Source organism: Balaenoptera acutorostrata, chromosome 3 (assembly GCF_949987535.1).
Source record: "Balaenoptera acutorostrata chromosome 3, mBalAcu1.1, whole genome shotgun sequence".
Lineage (NCBI taxonomy): Eukaryota > Metazoa > Chordata > Mammalia > Artiodactyla > Balaenopteridae > Balaenoptera > Balaenoptera acutorostrata.
This window is the reverse complement of record NC_080066.1, coordinates 172,019,078-172,033,880: the sequence shown is the minus strand read 5'-3', so window position 1 is coordinate 172,033,880 and position 14,803 is coordinate 172,019,078. Positions and strand designations below refer to the sequence as shown.

General features: G+C 46.7%; 2 protein-coding genes across 3 annotated transcripts in view; both read left to right on the top strand.

Moving 5' to 3' along the window:
- The first annotated feature begins 41 nt into the window (after positions 1-41).
- On the top strand, positions 42-14,479 carry LOC130707496 (ATP-dependent RNA helicase DDX24-like). Of its 2 annotated transcripts, XM_057542213.1 has the most exons (9): positions 42-272; positions 889-986; positions 1,603-2,322; positions 7,804-8,379; positions 9,820-9,973; positions 10,233-10,748; positions 12,753-12,828; positions 13,973-13,995; positions 14,358-14,479. In XM_057542213.1, the coding sequence occupies exons 3-9, from the start codon at positions 1,608-1,610 to the stop codon at positions 14,359-14,361; spliced, it is 2,064 nt and encodes a 687-aa protein (XP_057398196.1). In that variant the 5' UTR covers positions 42-272; positions 889-986; positions 1,603-1,607; the 3' UTR covers positions 14,362-14,479. The 2 variants fall into 2 exon arrangements, with proteins under 2 accessions (XP_057398196.1, XP_057398197.1); XM_057542214.1 differs by lacking the exons at positions 42-272; positions 889-986; positions 13,973-13,995; positions 14,358-14,479 and having other exon boundaries at positions 1,606-2,322; positions 12,753-12,867.
- Positions 14,362-14,803, top strand: part of LOC130707501 (cyclin-Y-like protein 1) — a 142,619-nt gene continuing 142,177 nt past the window's right edge. The window contains exon 1 of the mRNA XM_057542230.1: positions 14,362-14,479. Coding sequence (XP_057398213.1) covers positions 14,407-14,479 — 73 coding nt within the window. The 5' untranslated portion in view covers positions 14,362-14,406. The remainder of the gene's footprint in view (positions 14,480-14,803) is intronic.

Here is a 14,803-nt window from a genome sequence, read left to right as displayed (position 1 = left end):
ACGGCGGGCTCCACCTGTTGATCCCGCTCCCTAAGCCCGAGAGGAGGACCTACCCGCGCAGCCCATTGCACCCACCATCCGCGCTCTCGGTACCTGGACTGCGAAAGCCGCCCCGCGCAGCGAATTAAGGGCGGGGTCTAGAATGGGGGCGGGACTTCCTTCCCAACGCAAAGGCGTGCGTGAGCGCAAGCCCCTCCCCGGAACTGCGGTGGACGCGGCCGAGGAGGGCTGGTGCAGCAGTGTCTGAGGCGGTTGGTCGGCGTCCCTCTACGGTGAGTACCGAGGCCGGAGCCGTAGCGGTGCCGGGGCCGGAGCCGGCACCCGAGAGGAGCTGGAGGCGGCCTCCCAGCGCGGGGCTCTCCAGGTCGTTGGGTTCTCGGGACCAGAGAGGGCGGCCGCCGGCCTCGTCAAGCGGCCTGGCCGACCCTGCGCCGGGGGCCCCTCGGTTTCTCTGCTTCGTGAGCCGGTTCGTGCCTGACGCGAGGCGCCAGCGCCGGGCTCCTGGCCGGGCGCCAGGAGGAGCGACCCCCCCCACCCCCACCCCCGCTTGCTCTCTGGGTCGCAGTCCGCGTCCTCGCCCCCATGTGCCTCCTCCCTTCCCCCCCATCGTTGATCCGGGTTGCTTGTGATCGCGGCGTAGCCCGTGCTGGGGGTGAACCTTCGTTGCGCTCTGGGTTGCTTTGCCGGCGGGGCGCTATGCTGAGCGGTTCTGGACGTGCGTCACCTTTTTGTCTTCACGTGATGGTCCAAGGATAAACAGACCCTCATCATCCCCATTTTCCAGACGAGGAACTGAGGCTCACAGTGATTAATACGTGCATCCCAGACCCAGAGCTGGCCAGTGACGCGTCCAGATTTGAACCAAGGTTTCCCTTTGTCTTTCCACAGGATCTATTTTTCTCGGCCTTTCTGAAAGGGGAGAACGTGGCTCGAGTTCCAGTCTGACGACTTGTTCATAGATCACTTGTTTTTAAATCACTTAAAAGGTAATGAAAAAGCTGGTTGGGTTTTAAGCCATTTGGCAAAGGCCAGAGTGGTGGCAAAGGCATCTGCCCTCTTGGGGCAAGGCTTGAGAAGGAAGAAGGCTCTGTGCACTCTTAATAAAGCTGTCCCCCTCACCCACCCTCCAGCGACCCCCTCAGGTTCTTATTCAGCCTTCAAAATGGCTTGGGAATGGCAGGCTTCACCCACCACGCTTTACAGAATGTTATTTATTGCAGAGAACATTTTGTGACCTAGCTAGTAAACCCCTCCCCCCTTTTAAAAATATGAGAACGCTGAGGTTCAGAGAGGATTAAGCAGGAGCTGCCAAGGGCACACGAGCGGTCGTCATTGCATCTGGAATGCACACCAGATCTCGCTCATGTGTCTTTGCCACACCTCCTGTGTCCCCTCTGTTGCAGGCCAAGCTGCCCACTCTGCGGGTACATTTCTTTCCTTCTTTGATCTTCTCTAGCTGGCAGCATCAGCGTTAGAGCCATCTTTGTGTCTTCACTTCTTTGCAGGGCGTGATACTCTGTAGGCTGCTTAGAAACTATCTGTTGCCTCAGAACCCTGTGCTTCTCAGTTGCCAATCTAATGGAACATTTCTCTCCTTTTCAGCAACCATGAAGCTGAAAGAGAAAAAATCGAGGCCAGAGCCACCAAACTATGGCAGAATTCAGAGGAAGGGCATCAGAGTTGTGGGAAAATGGAAGCAGGTGAAGATTGACCCAAATATGTTTGCAAACGGACAGATGGATGACTTGGTGTGCTTTGAGGAACTGACGGATTATCAGTTGGTCTCCTCTGGGGAGGGTTCCTCCAGTCTCTTCTCAAAGGAGGAGCCCAAGAAGAGAAAGTCACAAGCTGTTTCAGAAGGAGAGGAGGAAGGAGAGTCTACCTCCTCAAAGAAGAAGATGAAGTTGAAGAAGAGTAGAGCTGTGGAAACTGAAGGAAGCAGTGCCCAGAAAGTGTTTGAGGGCAAAGATACTGAGCCAGGGCCCCAGGGAGATGGCACAGTTTGTCCTGATCCAGAGGTAGGGGAGATGGCATCAGAAAGCCCGGCCCAGACGGTTCCAAAAAAGAAGAACAAGAAAGGGAAAAAAAAATCAGAGCCTCCCCAGGGTACTACTCCAAAGGTGCCCAAAAAAGCAAAGACGTGGATGCCTGAAATGCGTGATCGCAAGGCAGATGTATCAGCTTGGAAGGATCTGTTTGTACCCAAGCCAGTTCTCCGAGCGCTCAGCTTCCTAGGCTTCTCTGCGCCCACACCAGTCCAAGCTCTGACCTTGGCACCTGCCATTCGTGACAAACTGGACATCCTTGGGGCTGCTGAGACAGGTAAGGGCATCCTTATCTGGCCAGCGCAAGATTGCTTCTGGATTGAGCTTGTGGCTGCTAACAGGCTGGTTGGCTGGGAGACGGGAATGTTGGGGGCACGACCACAAAAGCACTGTTGAGTGAAGGTTTTCAGAGGTCGGCTAGCTCTGGGTTGAAAGAGGCCACTTCCTGATTGGTGCCCTAGGCAGGTCACTTTATTTCTCTGCGCTCTGTAGACCCTATTATAAAATGGAGATAGATAACTGCAGTACCTACTTCTTTTGCTATGTGGGTTAAATGTAAGTGCCTACTAAATTTATACATTTACACAATAGTAAACTAGTAACAAAGAGCAATAGTAAACTAAAATTTACACAGTGCATTGTAAGTGATCTGTAAATGGTAGTTTTTTTCCAGGTCTTGAGCCTTTTCTGCATGGCTCAGAGGTAAAGTAGGGCTAAGATCAGCCCTCTGGAGAGGTAGATCTTCATTAGTATGAGGAAGAAGTGTCTCATTCGCAAGAGTTGTCCAGAGATAAAAAGGGCTGCGTTGGGAGTTGGTGGGTTTATTGGCATTGGAAGGATTTGAGTTTGTGATGACCATTGGGTGGATTTGGTAGGCAGATTTGGGCAGGAGGTGACTGTTGGGACTAGGCATTGTTTGAAGATCCCTCATTCCTTGGGCCACCTAAGACTTTGTGAAGCCAGGACAGGTTGACTCACCCTGGGGAGACTCAACTACTGATGGGGGAAAGAGCAATACAAGCCTGGAACTATTAGTCTAACTTGACCAGCAATAACCAATAGAAATATATATGTAACGTACGTGAGCCACATATGTAAGTTAAAATTTCCTAGGAGCCATATTAAAAAAGGTTTTTAGAAAGTGAAAATTAATTTTAGCAATATATTTAACCAATTGCATAGCATATTTCAGTACGCAATGTAAAATTTTTGAGATATTTTACATTCTTATTTTTATACTGTTTTCAGACTCTGATGTGTATTTTCAACTTGCCGCCCATCTCAGTTTAGAGTAACCACATTTTAAGTGCTTGACAGCTGTATGTGGCTAGTGGCTACTATATTGTATGGCATAGAACTGTAACCAAAAGTGGGTCCAGCTGCTCGCCGCTCAAAAGCCAATAAAGAGACCAGCTTGGTGGAAAGGAAAGTTTGCTTTATTTTGGATGCTGGCAACGGGGGCGGTGGGGGGTGGGGTGGGGGGTGCTCCTGTCTGAAGGCCGACCCCCCCCCAACCAGTGGACAAGAGCTGTTATAGATGGAGGGGAGGGGGCCGCATGCAGAAACAGCAGAGTCAGCTGTTGACAGTCATCTTGAAATTGGTCATTGGTGGTCTGACCAGCATCGTCTTCATTGTTTTAAGTACAGTTAATCTTCAGTTCCAGGGTCGGTTTGTTTCCATTTTCTTGAGGCCAGTTCTCGGAATGGCAGGTTATGTCATGGCTACAGTCTGGTCATCATGTAGTTAACTTTTTCCACCTGGTGGGCGTTTTATCTGTAGATACACAGAGGGTATCTACAAGACAGCTCACAGAATATGGCTCAGAATATTATCTGTAGCCCTCGAGAAGGAACTAAAGGTCCTTAGCTATGCTTATTGACTAAACTATTATGATTTGGTCTTGTTGGACTGCTTTCCTTTGCTTCTGCATTTTCTCACTTCTCTGATTAAACTTATTCTTTGGCTGAAGTTTTTCCACAGACAAAGGCAGGCAGAGGACATGGGGGGTGAGGACCATAGGGTCCTGCTGCATTTCAGAGCTAGACCATGTAGACCAGCGGTCCCCAACCTTTTTGGCCCCAGGGACCGGTTTTGTGGAAGACAGTTTTTCCACGGAAGGGGGTGGGTGGTGGTTTCAGGATGATTCAAGTGCATTACATTTATTGTGCACTTTATTTCTATTACTGTTAGTTACATTGTAATATGTAATGAAATAATCATACAGTTCACCATAATGTTGACGGGAGGCCGAGCTCAGGGAGTAATTTGAGGGATGGGGAGCGGCTGTAAATACAGATGAAGCTTCGCTAACTCGCCGGCCGCTCACCTCCTGCTGTGCGGCCTGGTTCCTAACAGGCCACAGACCGCTTCGGGTCCGTGGCCTGGGGGTTGGGGACCCCTGATCTAGACACTCTGTGCCTTGGATTTCTGGAAGAGTGGTCAGGAAACTTGAGGTGAGGTCCTGTATAAGAATCATAAAGATGGAAGAGGGAGGAAACCCCAGGAAAGGGGGATGGAGGTAACAGTAATAGCTTAGAACATTTATTTAACATTTAAAATACGTCACGTCCTGTGTTACATGCATGAACTCAGTTTCTCAAAACCACCCTGAGGTAGGTTCCGTTATTATTCCCATCTTAGTGAAGAGGAAACTCGGCCTCACAGAGGGTAGACAGTGTCCCTAAAACTGCCCCACTGAAAAGTGGTAGTGCTTGAATAGTTCTAGACTAGGTCTATGTGCTGTTAAGCATTCGGCTACACTACTTTGGTATGTGCAGAGAGGCCTGGAAGTCTGTTTCCGGAAGGCAGAGGAGAGATGTGAGCCACTGTGGCTAGAGATTGACATTTGGATTTATACCACAGCTCCTATCAGGCTATTTCTATGGAATGCTGTGAATCCACAGGTCCAAGTCTCCAAGACTTTTGGGGCTGTGGGCAAACTGCTGCCAATGCAGATAATGAATATATCCATCACCCCCAAAAGATGTTTGGGCCCCTTAATAATCCCTCCTTCCCTACCTAGGCTCCCCTCCTTGTTCATCCCCAGGTAACCTCTGATAGTCTTTCTATCGCTATCAATTAGTTTGCATTTTCCAGAATTTTAAAATGGAATCATACAATATGTATTTTGGGGAGGGAGAGTGTCTGCTCTTTAAACTCAGCATACTTTGAGATTCAAAGCCATGTTACTGCAAATACCAATGGTTCGTTTCTTTTTATTGATGAGTAGTATTCCACTGTATGGATAGAGTGCAGTTTGTTTATCTGTTGATGGATATAGTTCTGTTCTTCCTAGTTGTGGGCATTTACAAGTAAAACTATCATAAATATTGGTGTATCAGTCTTTGTATGGATATATGCTTTGATTCCTGTTGGGTAAATACCTAGGTGTGGAATGGCTAGGTCTTATGGTAAATGTAACTTTTTAGGAGTTTTCCAAAGTGATTGTACCATTTTACATAATCACCAGGTTATGAGAGTTCAGATTGGTCCATGTCCTTGCCAGTACTTGGTGTGGTCAGTCTTTAATTTGATTTAGACTTGAAAAATTTTAGTGATATTTCCTTGTGGCTTTCATTGGTATTTCCCTAGTGACTCCTTGAGCAGTGTCTTTTCCAGTGCCTAATTGTATCCATGTTATCTTCTTTGGTGGTGTCTGTTTAGTTCTTTTGCCCATGTTTTAACTGGGTTGTGGTTTTCCTATTATTGAATTCATAATATATTCTAGATACACCTCCTTTATCAGATATGTGATGTGCATTGTTTTCTCCCAGTCTGTGGCTTCTTTCTTCATTCTCCTTACAGTGTCTTTCGAAGAGCAGGAGTTATTTATTTTTTTAATTTTTATTTATTTATTTATTTATGGCTGTGTTGGGTCTTCGTTTCTGTGCCAGGGCTTTCTCTAGTTGCGGCAAGTGGGGGCCACTCTTCATCGCATTGTGCGGGCCTCTCACTATCGCGGCCTCTCTTGTTGCGGAGCTCAGGCTCCAGACGCGCAGGCTCAGTAATTGTGGCTCACGGGCCTAGTTGCTCCGCGGCATGTAGGATCTTCCCAGACCAGGGCCCGAACCCGTGTCCCCGGCATTGGCAGGAAGATTCTCAACCACTGCGCCACCAGGGAAGCCCAGGAGTTATTTATTTTGATGAAGTTTAAATGATCACTTTTTCTTTTACAGATGTACTTACCTAAGAATCCTTTGCCTAACACAAGATCACAAAGATTTTCTCCTATATTTTCTTGTATTAGTGTTACTAGTTTTAGGTTCTGTGTTTCAGTCTGATCCTTCCTGTGTTAACTTTTATGGGGAGAAATACAGATCAAAGGTTTGGTTTTGTTTTGCATGTGGCTATCTAATTATTCCAGCACCGTTTGTTGAAAAACTACTCTTTCTCCACTGAATTGCCTTTGCATCTTTTTTAAAAATCAGTGACCGTATAGGTGTGGGTCTATTTCTGGAGTCTTTTCTTTGCCATTGATCTATTTGTCTATCTTTACTGTTTTCCCAATACGTCACTATGTTGGATACAGTAGCTTTAGAATAAGTCTTAAAATCAGGTAGTATAAGTCCTCCAGTTTTGTCTTTTTAAAAGTTATTTTGGCTATTCTAGGCCCTTGGCGTTTCAAGGTGAATTTTAAAGTCAGTTTTTCAATTTCTACAAAAAAGTCAGCTGGTATTCGGATTGGGATTGCATTGGTTATAGAGCCAACTGAGGACATGACATCTGGACAATATAGAATCTTCCAGTCCATGAATGTGGTATAGCTCTCCATTTTTTTAGGTCTTCAGTTTTTCTTAGCTGCGCTTTGTAGTTTTCAGTGTATGCACATCTATTAGATTTATCCTTAAGTATTTCATATTTTCAATGCTTTTGTAAATGGTAATTTAAGATTTCCTATTTCTGATGCTAATAAATAGAAATCTGCATTTTTGTATATTGATCTTGTATCCTGCAACTTGGTACCATCAACTGGTTTCTTCAAGATTATATAGGATTTTCTTCAAAGATGACTATTCATCCAGTCTGGCTGCCTTTTGTTTATTTTTGTCTTATGTGCTGCACCGGCTAAAACTCCAGTACAGTTGGAATTGAAGTGCTATAGTGGGCATCATTGCTTGATCACTTATTTGCTTCTGCTTGAGGCATTTTAATTTTGGAACCACTTTAAATTCTCAGCTTGAAGTGTTTTGTTTTGTTTATTTGTTTTTGTCCACACAGATGGTGTGAATACTTGGGCTCCATATACGTTCAAAGGCTAGTTTGAAAATGTTCAAGCATAGACAGAAGTTTTAAAGTTTTCTCGAAAACTAAGAAAATTTTCTTTTACTCCCTCGTTCCCCACCAGGGAAAGGTTTTGGGAAAGTATTATATAGATTTTCATTCCTTACCCTTCAATTTTGTGTTCCTTCACAAGAGCAACAAACACACACACACACACACACATACACAACTTGCCCATCTCTATAGGGTTTCATTGTTTGGACATTTGTCTGTAGTTTATTGGTGACCTCAGCCCGCAATGCCAGTCTGTCAGACTTTTCCTCAGACTCCTAATTACAGGTGCCCTGTGGTTGCAGAGCTGTAGGGGTACCGTACCTGTGTAGGGTAGAAGGAGCTTTGGATTGGTCAGGGTGGCACTTGGCTATGTCAGGGTCCCTCATTCCGTGTAAAGGATAGAACCTCAGGCAAAAGTGTGTACATCTGTTGATTGACACTGTTTTTGTTTGTTTTTTGTTTGTTTTTTGTTCTTCTTCTAAGGAAGTGGGAAAACTCTTGCCTTTGCCATTCCAATGATTCATGCGGTGCTACAGTGGCAGGTGAAGAAGAAGCCTATCCCAGCTCTAAGAAACACAGGAGCACCACTTGGGAAGACCAGTAATGAGGCTGGAGTTGAGACAGGATCACCAGGCAGGGCTGGAACTGAGTCTGGAGCTTTGCCTGCTGAGATTGGAATTGAGGGTGAAGCACTGCCCAGTGAGGCTGGAGCGAAGGCTAGAGCACCACGCAGCCAGGCAAGAGCCAAGATTGGAGCTACAGTCTCAAACCAGGTGCTGCCCTCCTGTGTTGATGATGATGATGATGATGATGATGATGATGATGATGATGATGATGCCGGTGAAGGACCTTCTTCCCTGATCAGGGAGACGCCCATTCCCAAAAAGGATGAAAACAAGGAGGACAAGCTTGATGAAGAGCAGACTAGAAAGTTCAAACAAGAATTGGGTGGCAGAATTGCACATCCAAGGCGTCCTTTGCTTGGACTGGTTCTGACTCCCACTCGAGAGCTAGCCGTTCAAGTCAAACAACACATTGATGCTGTGGCCAAGTTTACAGGTGAGGTTTAATTCCGTTTAATAAATGTTGCCTGAAAGGATTCCAGTAGCTGGGGTGGCAGAGGTGAATCAGCTGTGCCCGCCCTCTAGAGGGAACCTTTCTCTTCTGCCAGAGAATTAAGCCCGACAGAAAACTATTTGAGTGACACATTCTTTATTCTCCCAAGGATAACACATAGCTAATGCTATTCTAGCTGCATAGGAAATTGGTTAACTTACTGGATACAGTAGATACTTGGGGCAGTGTTTGGCAAACCACTGTTTGGGTTTCTTTTTTTTTTTTTTTTTTTGTAAATAAAGTGCTGCCACACCCACTTATTTACATATGTCTATGGTCACTTTTTTTTTTTTTTTTTGAAAGCTAGCTGAATTCTTTTTTTTTTTTTTTTTTTATTTATTTATTTATTTATTTATTTATTTATGACTGTGTTGAGTCTTCGTTTCTGTGCGAGGGCTTTCTCTAGTTGCGGCAAGTGGGGACCACTCTTCATCGCGGTGCGCGGGCCTCTCACCATCGCGGCCTCTCTTGTTGCGGAGCACAGGCTCCAGACGCGCAGGCTCAGTAATTGTGGCTCACGGGTCCAGTTGCTCCGTGGCATGTGGGATCTTCCCAGACCAGGGATCGAACCCGTGTCCCCTGCATTGGCAGGCAGATTCTCAACCACTGCGCCACCAGGGAAGCCCCTCTATGGTCACTTTTGCATCACCAATGCAGAGTGGAATAGAGGTAGTAATTGTACAGAGACCATTTAGCCCACAGGGCCCAAAATGTTTACTGTTGGAAAAGTTTGCTGACTCCTGCCTTAGGGCATTAGAACTTAACTTTTTCAGGGAATTCTTTGGGAAAGGCTGCAGAGTCGGGGTTTCAATTTTGTAGTAAAAGGAGCAGTTACTTATCAAGCTCTGACTGTGTATTACAAGGCACTTTACTAAACACTTTGCTTGCATGATCCTTTGTGTTCCTTCCATACTGGCTACCTTACGAAGTCCTCCACTAGAGAGGAGAAGAGAACACTAGCCATCAGAGGAGATTCAGTTTAATTTTAATTGAGGGGCATGGGCAGGAAGGAACTCCTAGGGGAGGTGTGTCACAGCTACAAGTTACATCTTTCCCAGCACTGTGGTGCACCACTGCTCATTTTTTCCAGAGCTTTGGATGTCACCATGCCTGGGTTCAAATCCAGCCCTACTGGTGTGGTTGGAGGGGAAAGAGTAGAAAAAAATGAGGTTGGGGAAATAGTCAGGGCCTAGATCATAGAAGACCTGGTAAGCCCTCTAGCAATGGCATCAACAGGGCAAGCCAGCTCTTAGCACCCCCCTGGAGAGGGGAGCTGTGCTGGTGACTGGCAGCCTTTACTAATCTGGGGGCGCCTGTGTCGGCGTTGGAAGAACTGAGCAATTAGTCTGAATAACAGTGTCCCTTTTGTTTTGTGTACCATAGGCATTAAAACTGCTATTTTGGTTGGTGGAATGTCCACACAGAAACAGCAGAGGATGCTGAACCGTCAGCCTGAGATTGTGATTGCCACTCCAGGCCGGCTGTGGGAGCTAGTTAAAGAAAAGCACCCTCATTTGAGCAACCTTCGGCAGCTCAGGTGAGAAACAGTACCTCCCCCTTGCCCCCACCCCCTGTTCTGAAGCGGACCTGAGGTGACATGGTACAGTGTGCAGTGCCTTCTTCCTGTTACAAAGTGCCATGGTGTGGTACTAGCCAGACTTGGGCCTTTAGAAAACCGAGCATGTGTGAGGGAGATTGGTTGAGGGCCCTGGGGGTGGTGGGGTGGTAGAGTATGCTGTGGATGACTCCTCTTACCTGCTGCTAACCAGGTGATGTGGGTCTGTCTGGATCCGTAGGTGCCTGGTGGTCGATGAGGCTGACCGCATGGTTGAGAAAGGCCACTTTGCTGAGCTCTCAAAGCTGCTAGAGATGCTCAGTGATTCCCAGTACAACCCAAAGAGACAGACACTTGTTTTTTCGGCCACGCTGACCCTGGTACATCAAGCTCCTGCTCGAATCCTTCACAAGAAGCACGCTAAGAAAATTGACAAAACTGCCAAACTTGACCTCCTCATGCAGAAGATTGGCATGAGGGGCAAGCCCAAGGTCATGGACCTTACAAGAAAGGAGGCCACGGTAGAGACACTTACAGAGACCAAGATCCATTGTGAGACTGATGAGAAAGACTTATATCTGTACTACTTCCTGATGCAGTATGCAGGCCGCACCTTAGTGTTTGCCAACAGTATCTCCTGCATCAAACGCCTCTCTGGGCTCCTCAAAGTCCTGGATATCATGCCACTGACCCTACATGCCTGCATGCACCAGAAGCAGAGGCTCAGAAACCTGGAGCAGTTTGCCCATCTGGAGGAGTAAGTCAGGCCTGTGCACAGATTAGCCATTGGGTCTAGGTCACCAGGATGGTGGGAAGCTACCTTCTCTCGTGGGAGCCTTATCGGTAGAAGGTAGCCTTTTTTTTTTTGCACAGCGTGAGGCAGGCTTACTCTCATCTAGTACATTTGGTTGCTGGGAATGCCCAACAGAAACTTCTTTAATAATGAGTAATGGTGACAATAATACCTATTATTATTGAACACTTAATAACAGATTAAGTATTGTGCTTGCATTTTAGATACATTATTACATTCATTCACTTGGAACATCCTTGAGAAGAAGAATAGAGTCATGGTTAAGAGCACAGACTGGAAGCGGACTGCTTGAGATCAAATCCTGGCTGTGTCACTTCTAGCTGGTCAGATTACTTTGTGTTTCAGTTTTCTCATAATCAGTATAATAATAGAAATTATGGCAGAGGGTTGTTCTGAGGAGTAAGTGAACTTATGCATTTGAAGTGTTCGGAACAGTGCTTGGCACATGGTATGAGCTTGCTAAATGTTAGCTTTAATACTTACCACTTGTCATTATTCTTATTTTATAGATTAAAAAAAGTAAGGTTTAGAAAAGCACTTAAGCTTGCCCAAGGTTTCTCAGCTTGGAAGTGGTAGAGCTGGGCCTCAGACCAGCCTGTCAGACTGCGGAGCTCACGCTGTCGTGTCCATCTGCTCTTGGGCCAGACTGATGGTCAGGCAGGCAGCACGGGGCAGATTGTCAAAATGAGGGCCTGGGAAGCTGGGCTTTAAATTGGCTTCTGCCCACATTGTTTTGTCAGGTTACCGGTTACAGATTAGTTTCAAGAACAAGTGGTTCACTTCCCTCTGAATGTTAGTAAGTAGAGTTAGTGGTTCATTGGATCAGGAGTTGGCAAACTATAGCCCATGGGCCAGATCTGGCTTGTTGCCTGTTTTTATAAGTAAAGTTTTATCGGAACACAGCGAGGCCTATTTATGTATTGTCTATAGCTGTTTTTGTGCTATAATGGCAGAGTTGAGTAGTTTCAACAGACGTCACCCACGAAGCCAAAAATAGTTTACCCTCTGGCCCTTGACAGAAAAAGTTTGCTGACCTTGACTTAGAGCGGTGGTTTAATATTTTACAAACTTTAGTTTGCATCATATTCCACAGCCCTATCTCAGAGATACAGGAAGTGGGGACCCTGAAGGGCCTAAAATCTTAAGTTTTTAAGACATACGTCAGGTGCTTTTGACTCCCCTGAAACTACACATACATTAAGAAACATCACCCAGTACATATTACTGAGTGCTTGCTGTGAACCTGGCACTGTTCTAGGGGCTGGTAATAGAATAGTGAGTAGTACAACGTCCCTGCTGTCATGGAGTTTACATCCCAGGGGAGGGAGGTAATAAACTGAGAAGTAAGTATGCAGTTCGTCAAGTGGTGCTAAGTGCTAAGAAGTAAAGTTGTATAGGGAGTTATGCAGACTGTGGGTGTGTGGTCTGGGAGGCTTTTCTCATAAGGTGAGATTTGAGCAGAGAGTAGAAGAAAGTAAGGAAATGTGAATATCTGAGGAAGACCTTTATGGCCTAAGGTGCACTAAGTGCACAGGCTGGGAGGCAAGAGCAGGTTTGGCATGTTTGAGGAAGAGCGAGGAGAGCAAGGACGCCTGTGTGACTGGAGGGAATTAAGTGGGAGAGTGATAGGAGATGAGGTCACCGACCTAGAGTATGGCCCCATTTAATGCACTTGAGGTAGTCTTTATTATTGCAGAGTGTGGCTTGTCGATTGCGGCCAGTGAAACCCAGGTTTGGATCCTGGCTCCACAACTGAACAGCCATATATATACCTTGGGAAGTTAATCTCTCTGAGCCTCAGCTTCTTTATCTGTCAAAGGGACATATGTAATAGTATTGTCTCGTAGAGTGTTTGTAAGGATTGTTGTGTTTAGAGTACTCAGTGGTAAGAATTTGATAAATGATAGCCGTTAGTTATTATTAATGAGCTTTCTCTCTCCACCACAGTTGTGTTCTCCTGGCAACAGATGTGGCAGCTCGGGGCCTGGATATTCCTAAAGTCCAGCATGTCATCCATTACCAGGTAGGGACATCAGGGAATTTGTAGGCATCTCCCAACATTGAGTGGGGAATTTTTAAAGCAAGGGTTGAGGGAGGAGGAATTGTTGGTCCCAAGGCCTCACGCAACAGAGAATACCATGAGCATCTAGTGACCAACTGGCTGCTGCCACTTTTGGAACACTGTGGTGAGAGTTATTCTCCAAAACCTCTTGACACTGTCTGATGTCAAATATCTGATAGCCCCTTTCTTTTTGAGTTGGGCAGGCTACTTAGTATTGGCAGGTTAGAGTCTTAGTTTCTTCCATGAAATGGGCATAATAAGTTTAGCATGTAAAATGATTACCCTGCTTGTAGAGAAATAAAAGAGTGTGGTAATTAAGTCCTGCCTGGACTTAAATCCCAGCTGTGTACCCTTGAGCAAGTTATTTAGTGTCTTTGTGCCTCAATTTTTTCATTTGTTAAATGGCAGTTATTACAGTATCGACTTCTTAAGTTCTTATTAAGGTGAAATAAGTTATTACGTGTGAGGAGTTTAGAAAGCCAGGTGGCACTTCCTAAATGTTAGCTGCTGTTGATCCTGACATTAATATCAGCACATGTACCTGGTAAAGATTAGCATAGAGTGGTGGTTAGGCATATGGGCTCCGGGACCACACTTCCAGTGTTTGAATGCTTCTTGGCTGCTGCTTAGTGGGTGAGCTTTCGGCATGTGACTTAGTATGTCTGGTTTCAGTGTCATCATTTGTAAATTGGGAGTAATAACGCTACCTACGCCATAGGGTAATCACCGAATTAAACGAGCTAATGCTGACGGATCGCATAAATAAATAAAGTAAAATAAAGACTCTTCACTGCATAATGACCGAGGGATCAATCCTAGACGAAGATATAACAATTGTAAATATTTATGCCCCCAACATAGGGGCAACTCACTACATAAGGCAAATGCTAAGGGCCATGAAAGGGGAAGCTGACAGTAACACAGTCACAGTAGGGGACGTTAACACCCAGCTGGCGTCCTCGGCAGCCTCACTACCTGCAGAACTTCTGACACTGCTCTTCCTTCCCAGACAGTGACCTCGCAGGGTAGGCAGGGCCGTAGGAGGTGGGGGAGGGGAGAGAGCAACAGGACTCCACTCACTGTATCCCTCTCTGCTTCCATCCAGGGCTGCTGTCACTGTGACCAGAGGTGAGTGTGCTGGGAAGGGGCTTGAGCCCGCCTTTACCAGGAGACTTTGGGAACCTCCAGTCTTGTATCAACCCAGGTCACTCTGAAGCCCTAAGACTTAGGCTGGGTGGGCAGTGGGCGGGGCAGAGATGGATTATTAGACGTGAACAGGATTCTGGAGATCAGGGAGCCAAGTAAAGTCATTATTAACTTTAAAAGCTGTGGTCTGTGCAGATTTGGGGGGCAGGCTGGAAGTGCCCGCAGGCTCCTGTAGGACAGAGGACAAGTCTGGGGCAACAGAGAGGTGCCCCTGCCCTCCCCCCGCCAGTCCATCATAAATCAGGCAGAGCACTTCTGATTTTCACACTCTGTTTCTCGGAAAGATAGTGGTGTCCTTGGCTCTGCACCTAGTGTTCCCACACTGCCTCCAAGATGTCAGCTAAAGCCATAGAGAGCGGGGGAGGAGATGCCACTGACCCCTTCCGGCCGGAATCCCCCTCTGATGGTGAGTGCCCTAGGGAAGCTCCAGAGGGCGGGGTGGCCCAGGGCTTGGGGTACCTGAACGAGGGCGGAGGGGGTCTGGGTTCTGGCCTGGAGCTGCCACCAGGTGCACTGTGCCCCATCAGGTCTCTAACCTCCTGGGCCTCACACTCCTGCTCTGTGAAGTCTGGAACCTGCCAGCTCCGCGTTGGTGCTGGGTCTCCCTCTCTCTGTCTTCTCCTTGGGTTCACCTCCAAGCATCTTTGTCACCTCTTAGCACAGCTGCCATTGAGGTCCCCTCCCAACATCAGAGTTCTTGGGAGTTTCGGGAGATGGTGGAGGGCACCGT

What these genes read in the sequence shown, in the direction of transcription:
- LOC130707496 (XM_057542213.1), top strand. Translation starts at nt 1,608, where the DNA reads ATGAAGCTGAAAGAGAAAAAATCGAGGCCAGAGCCACCAAACTATGGC. An exon ending in CCTTGGGGCTGCTGAGACAG is followed by an intron (nt 2,323 to 7,803) that starts GTAAGGGCATCC and finishes TCTTCTTCTAAG; the next exon opens with GAAGTGGGAAAACTCTTGCC. An exon ending in AGCAACCTTCGGCAGCTCAG is followed by an intron (nt 9,974 to 10,232) that starts GTGAGAAACAGT and finishes CTGGATCCGTAG; the next exon opens with GTGCCTGGTGGTCGATGAGG.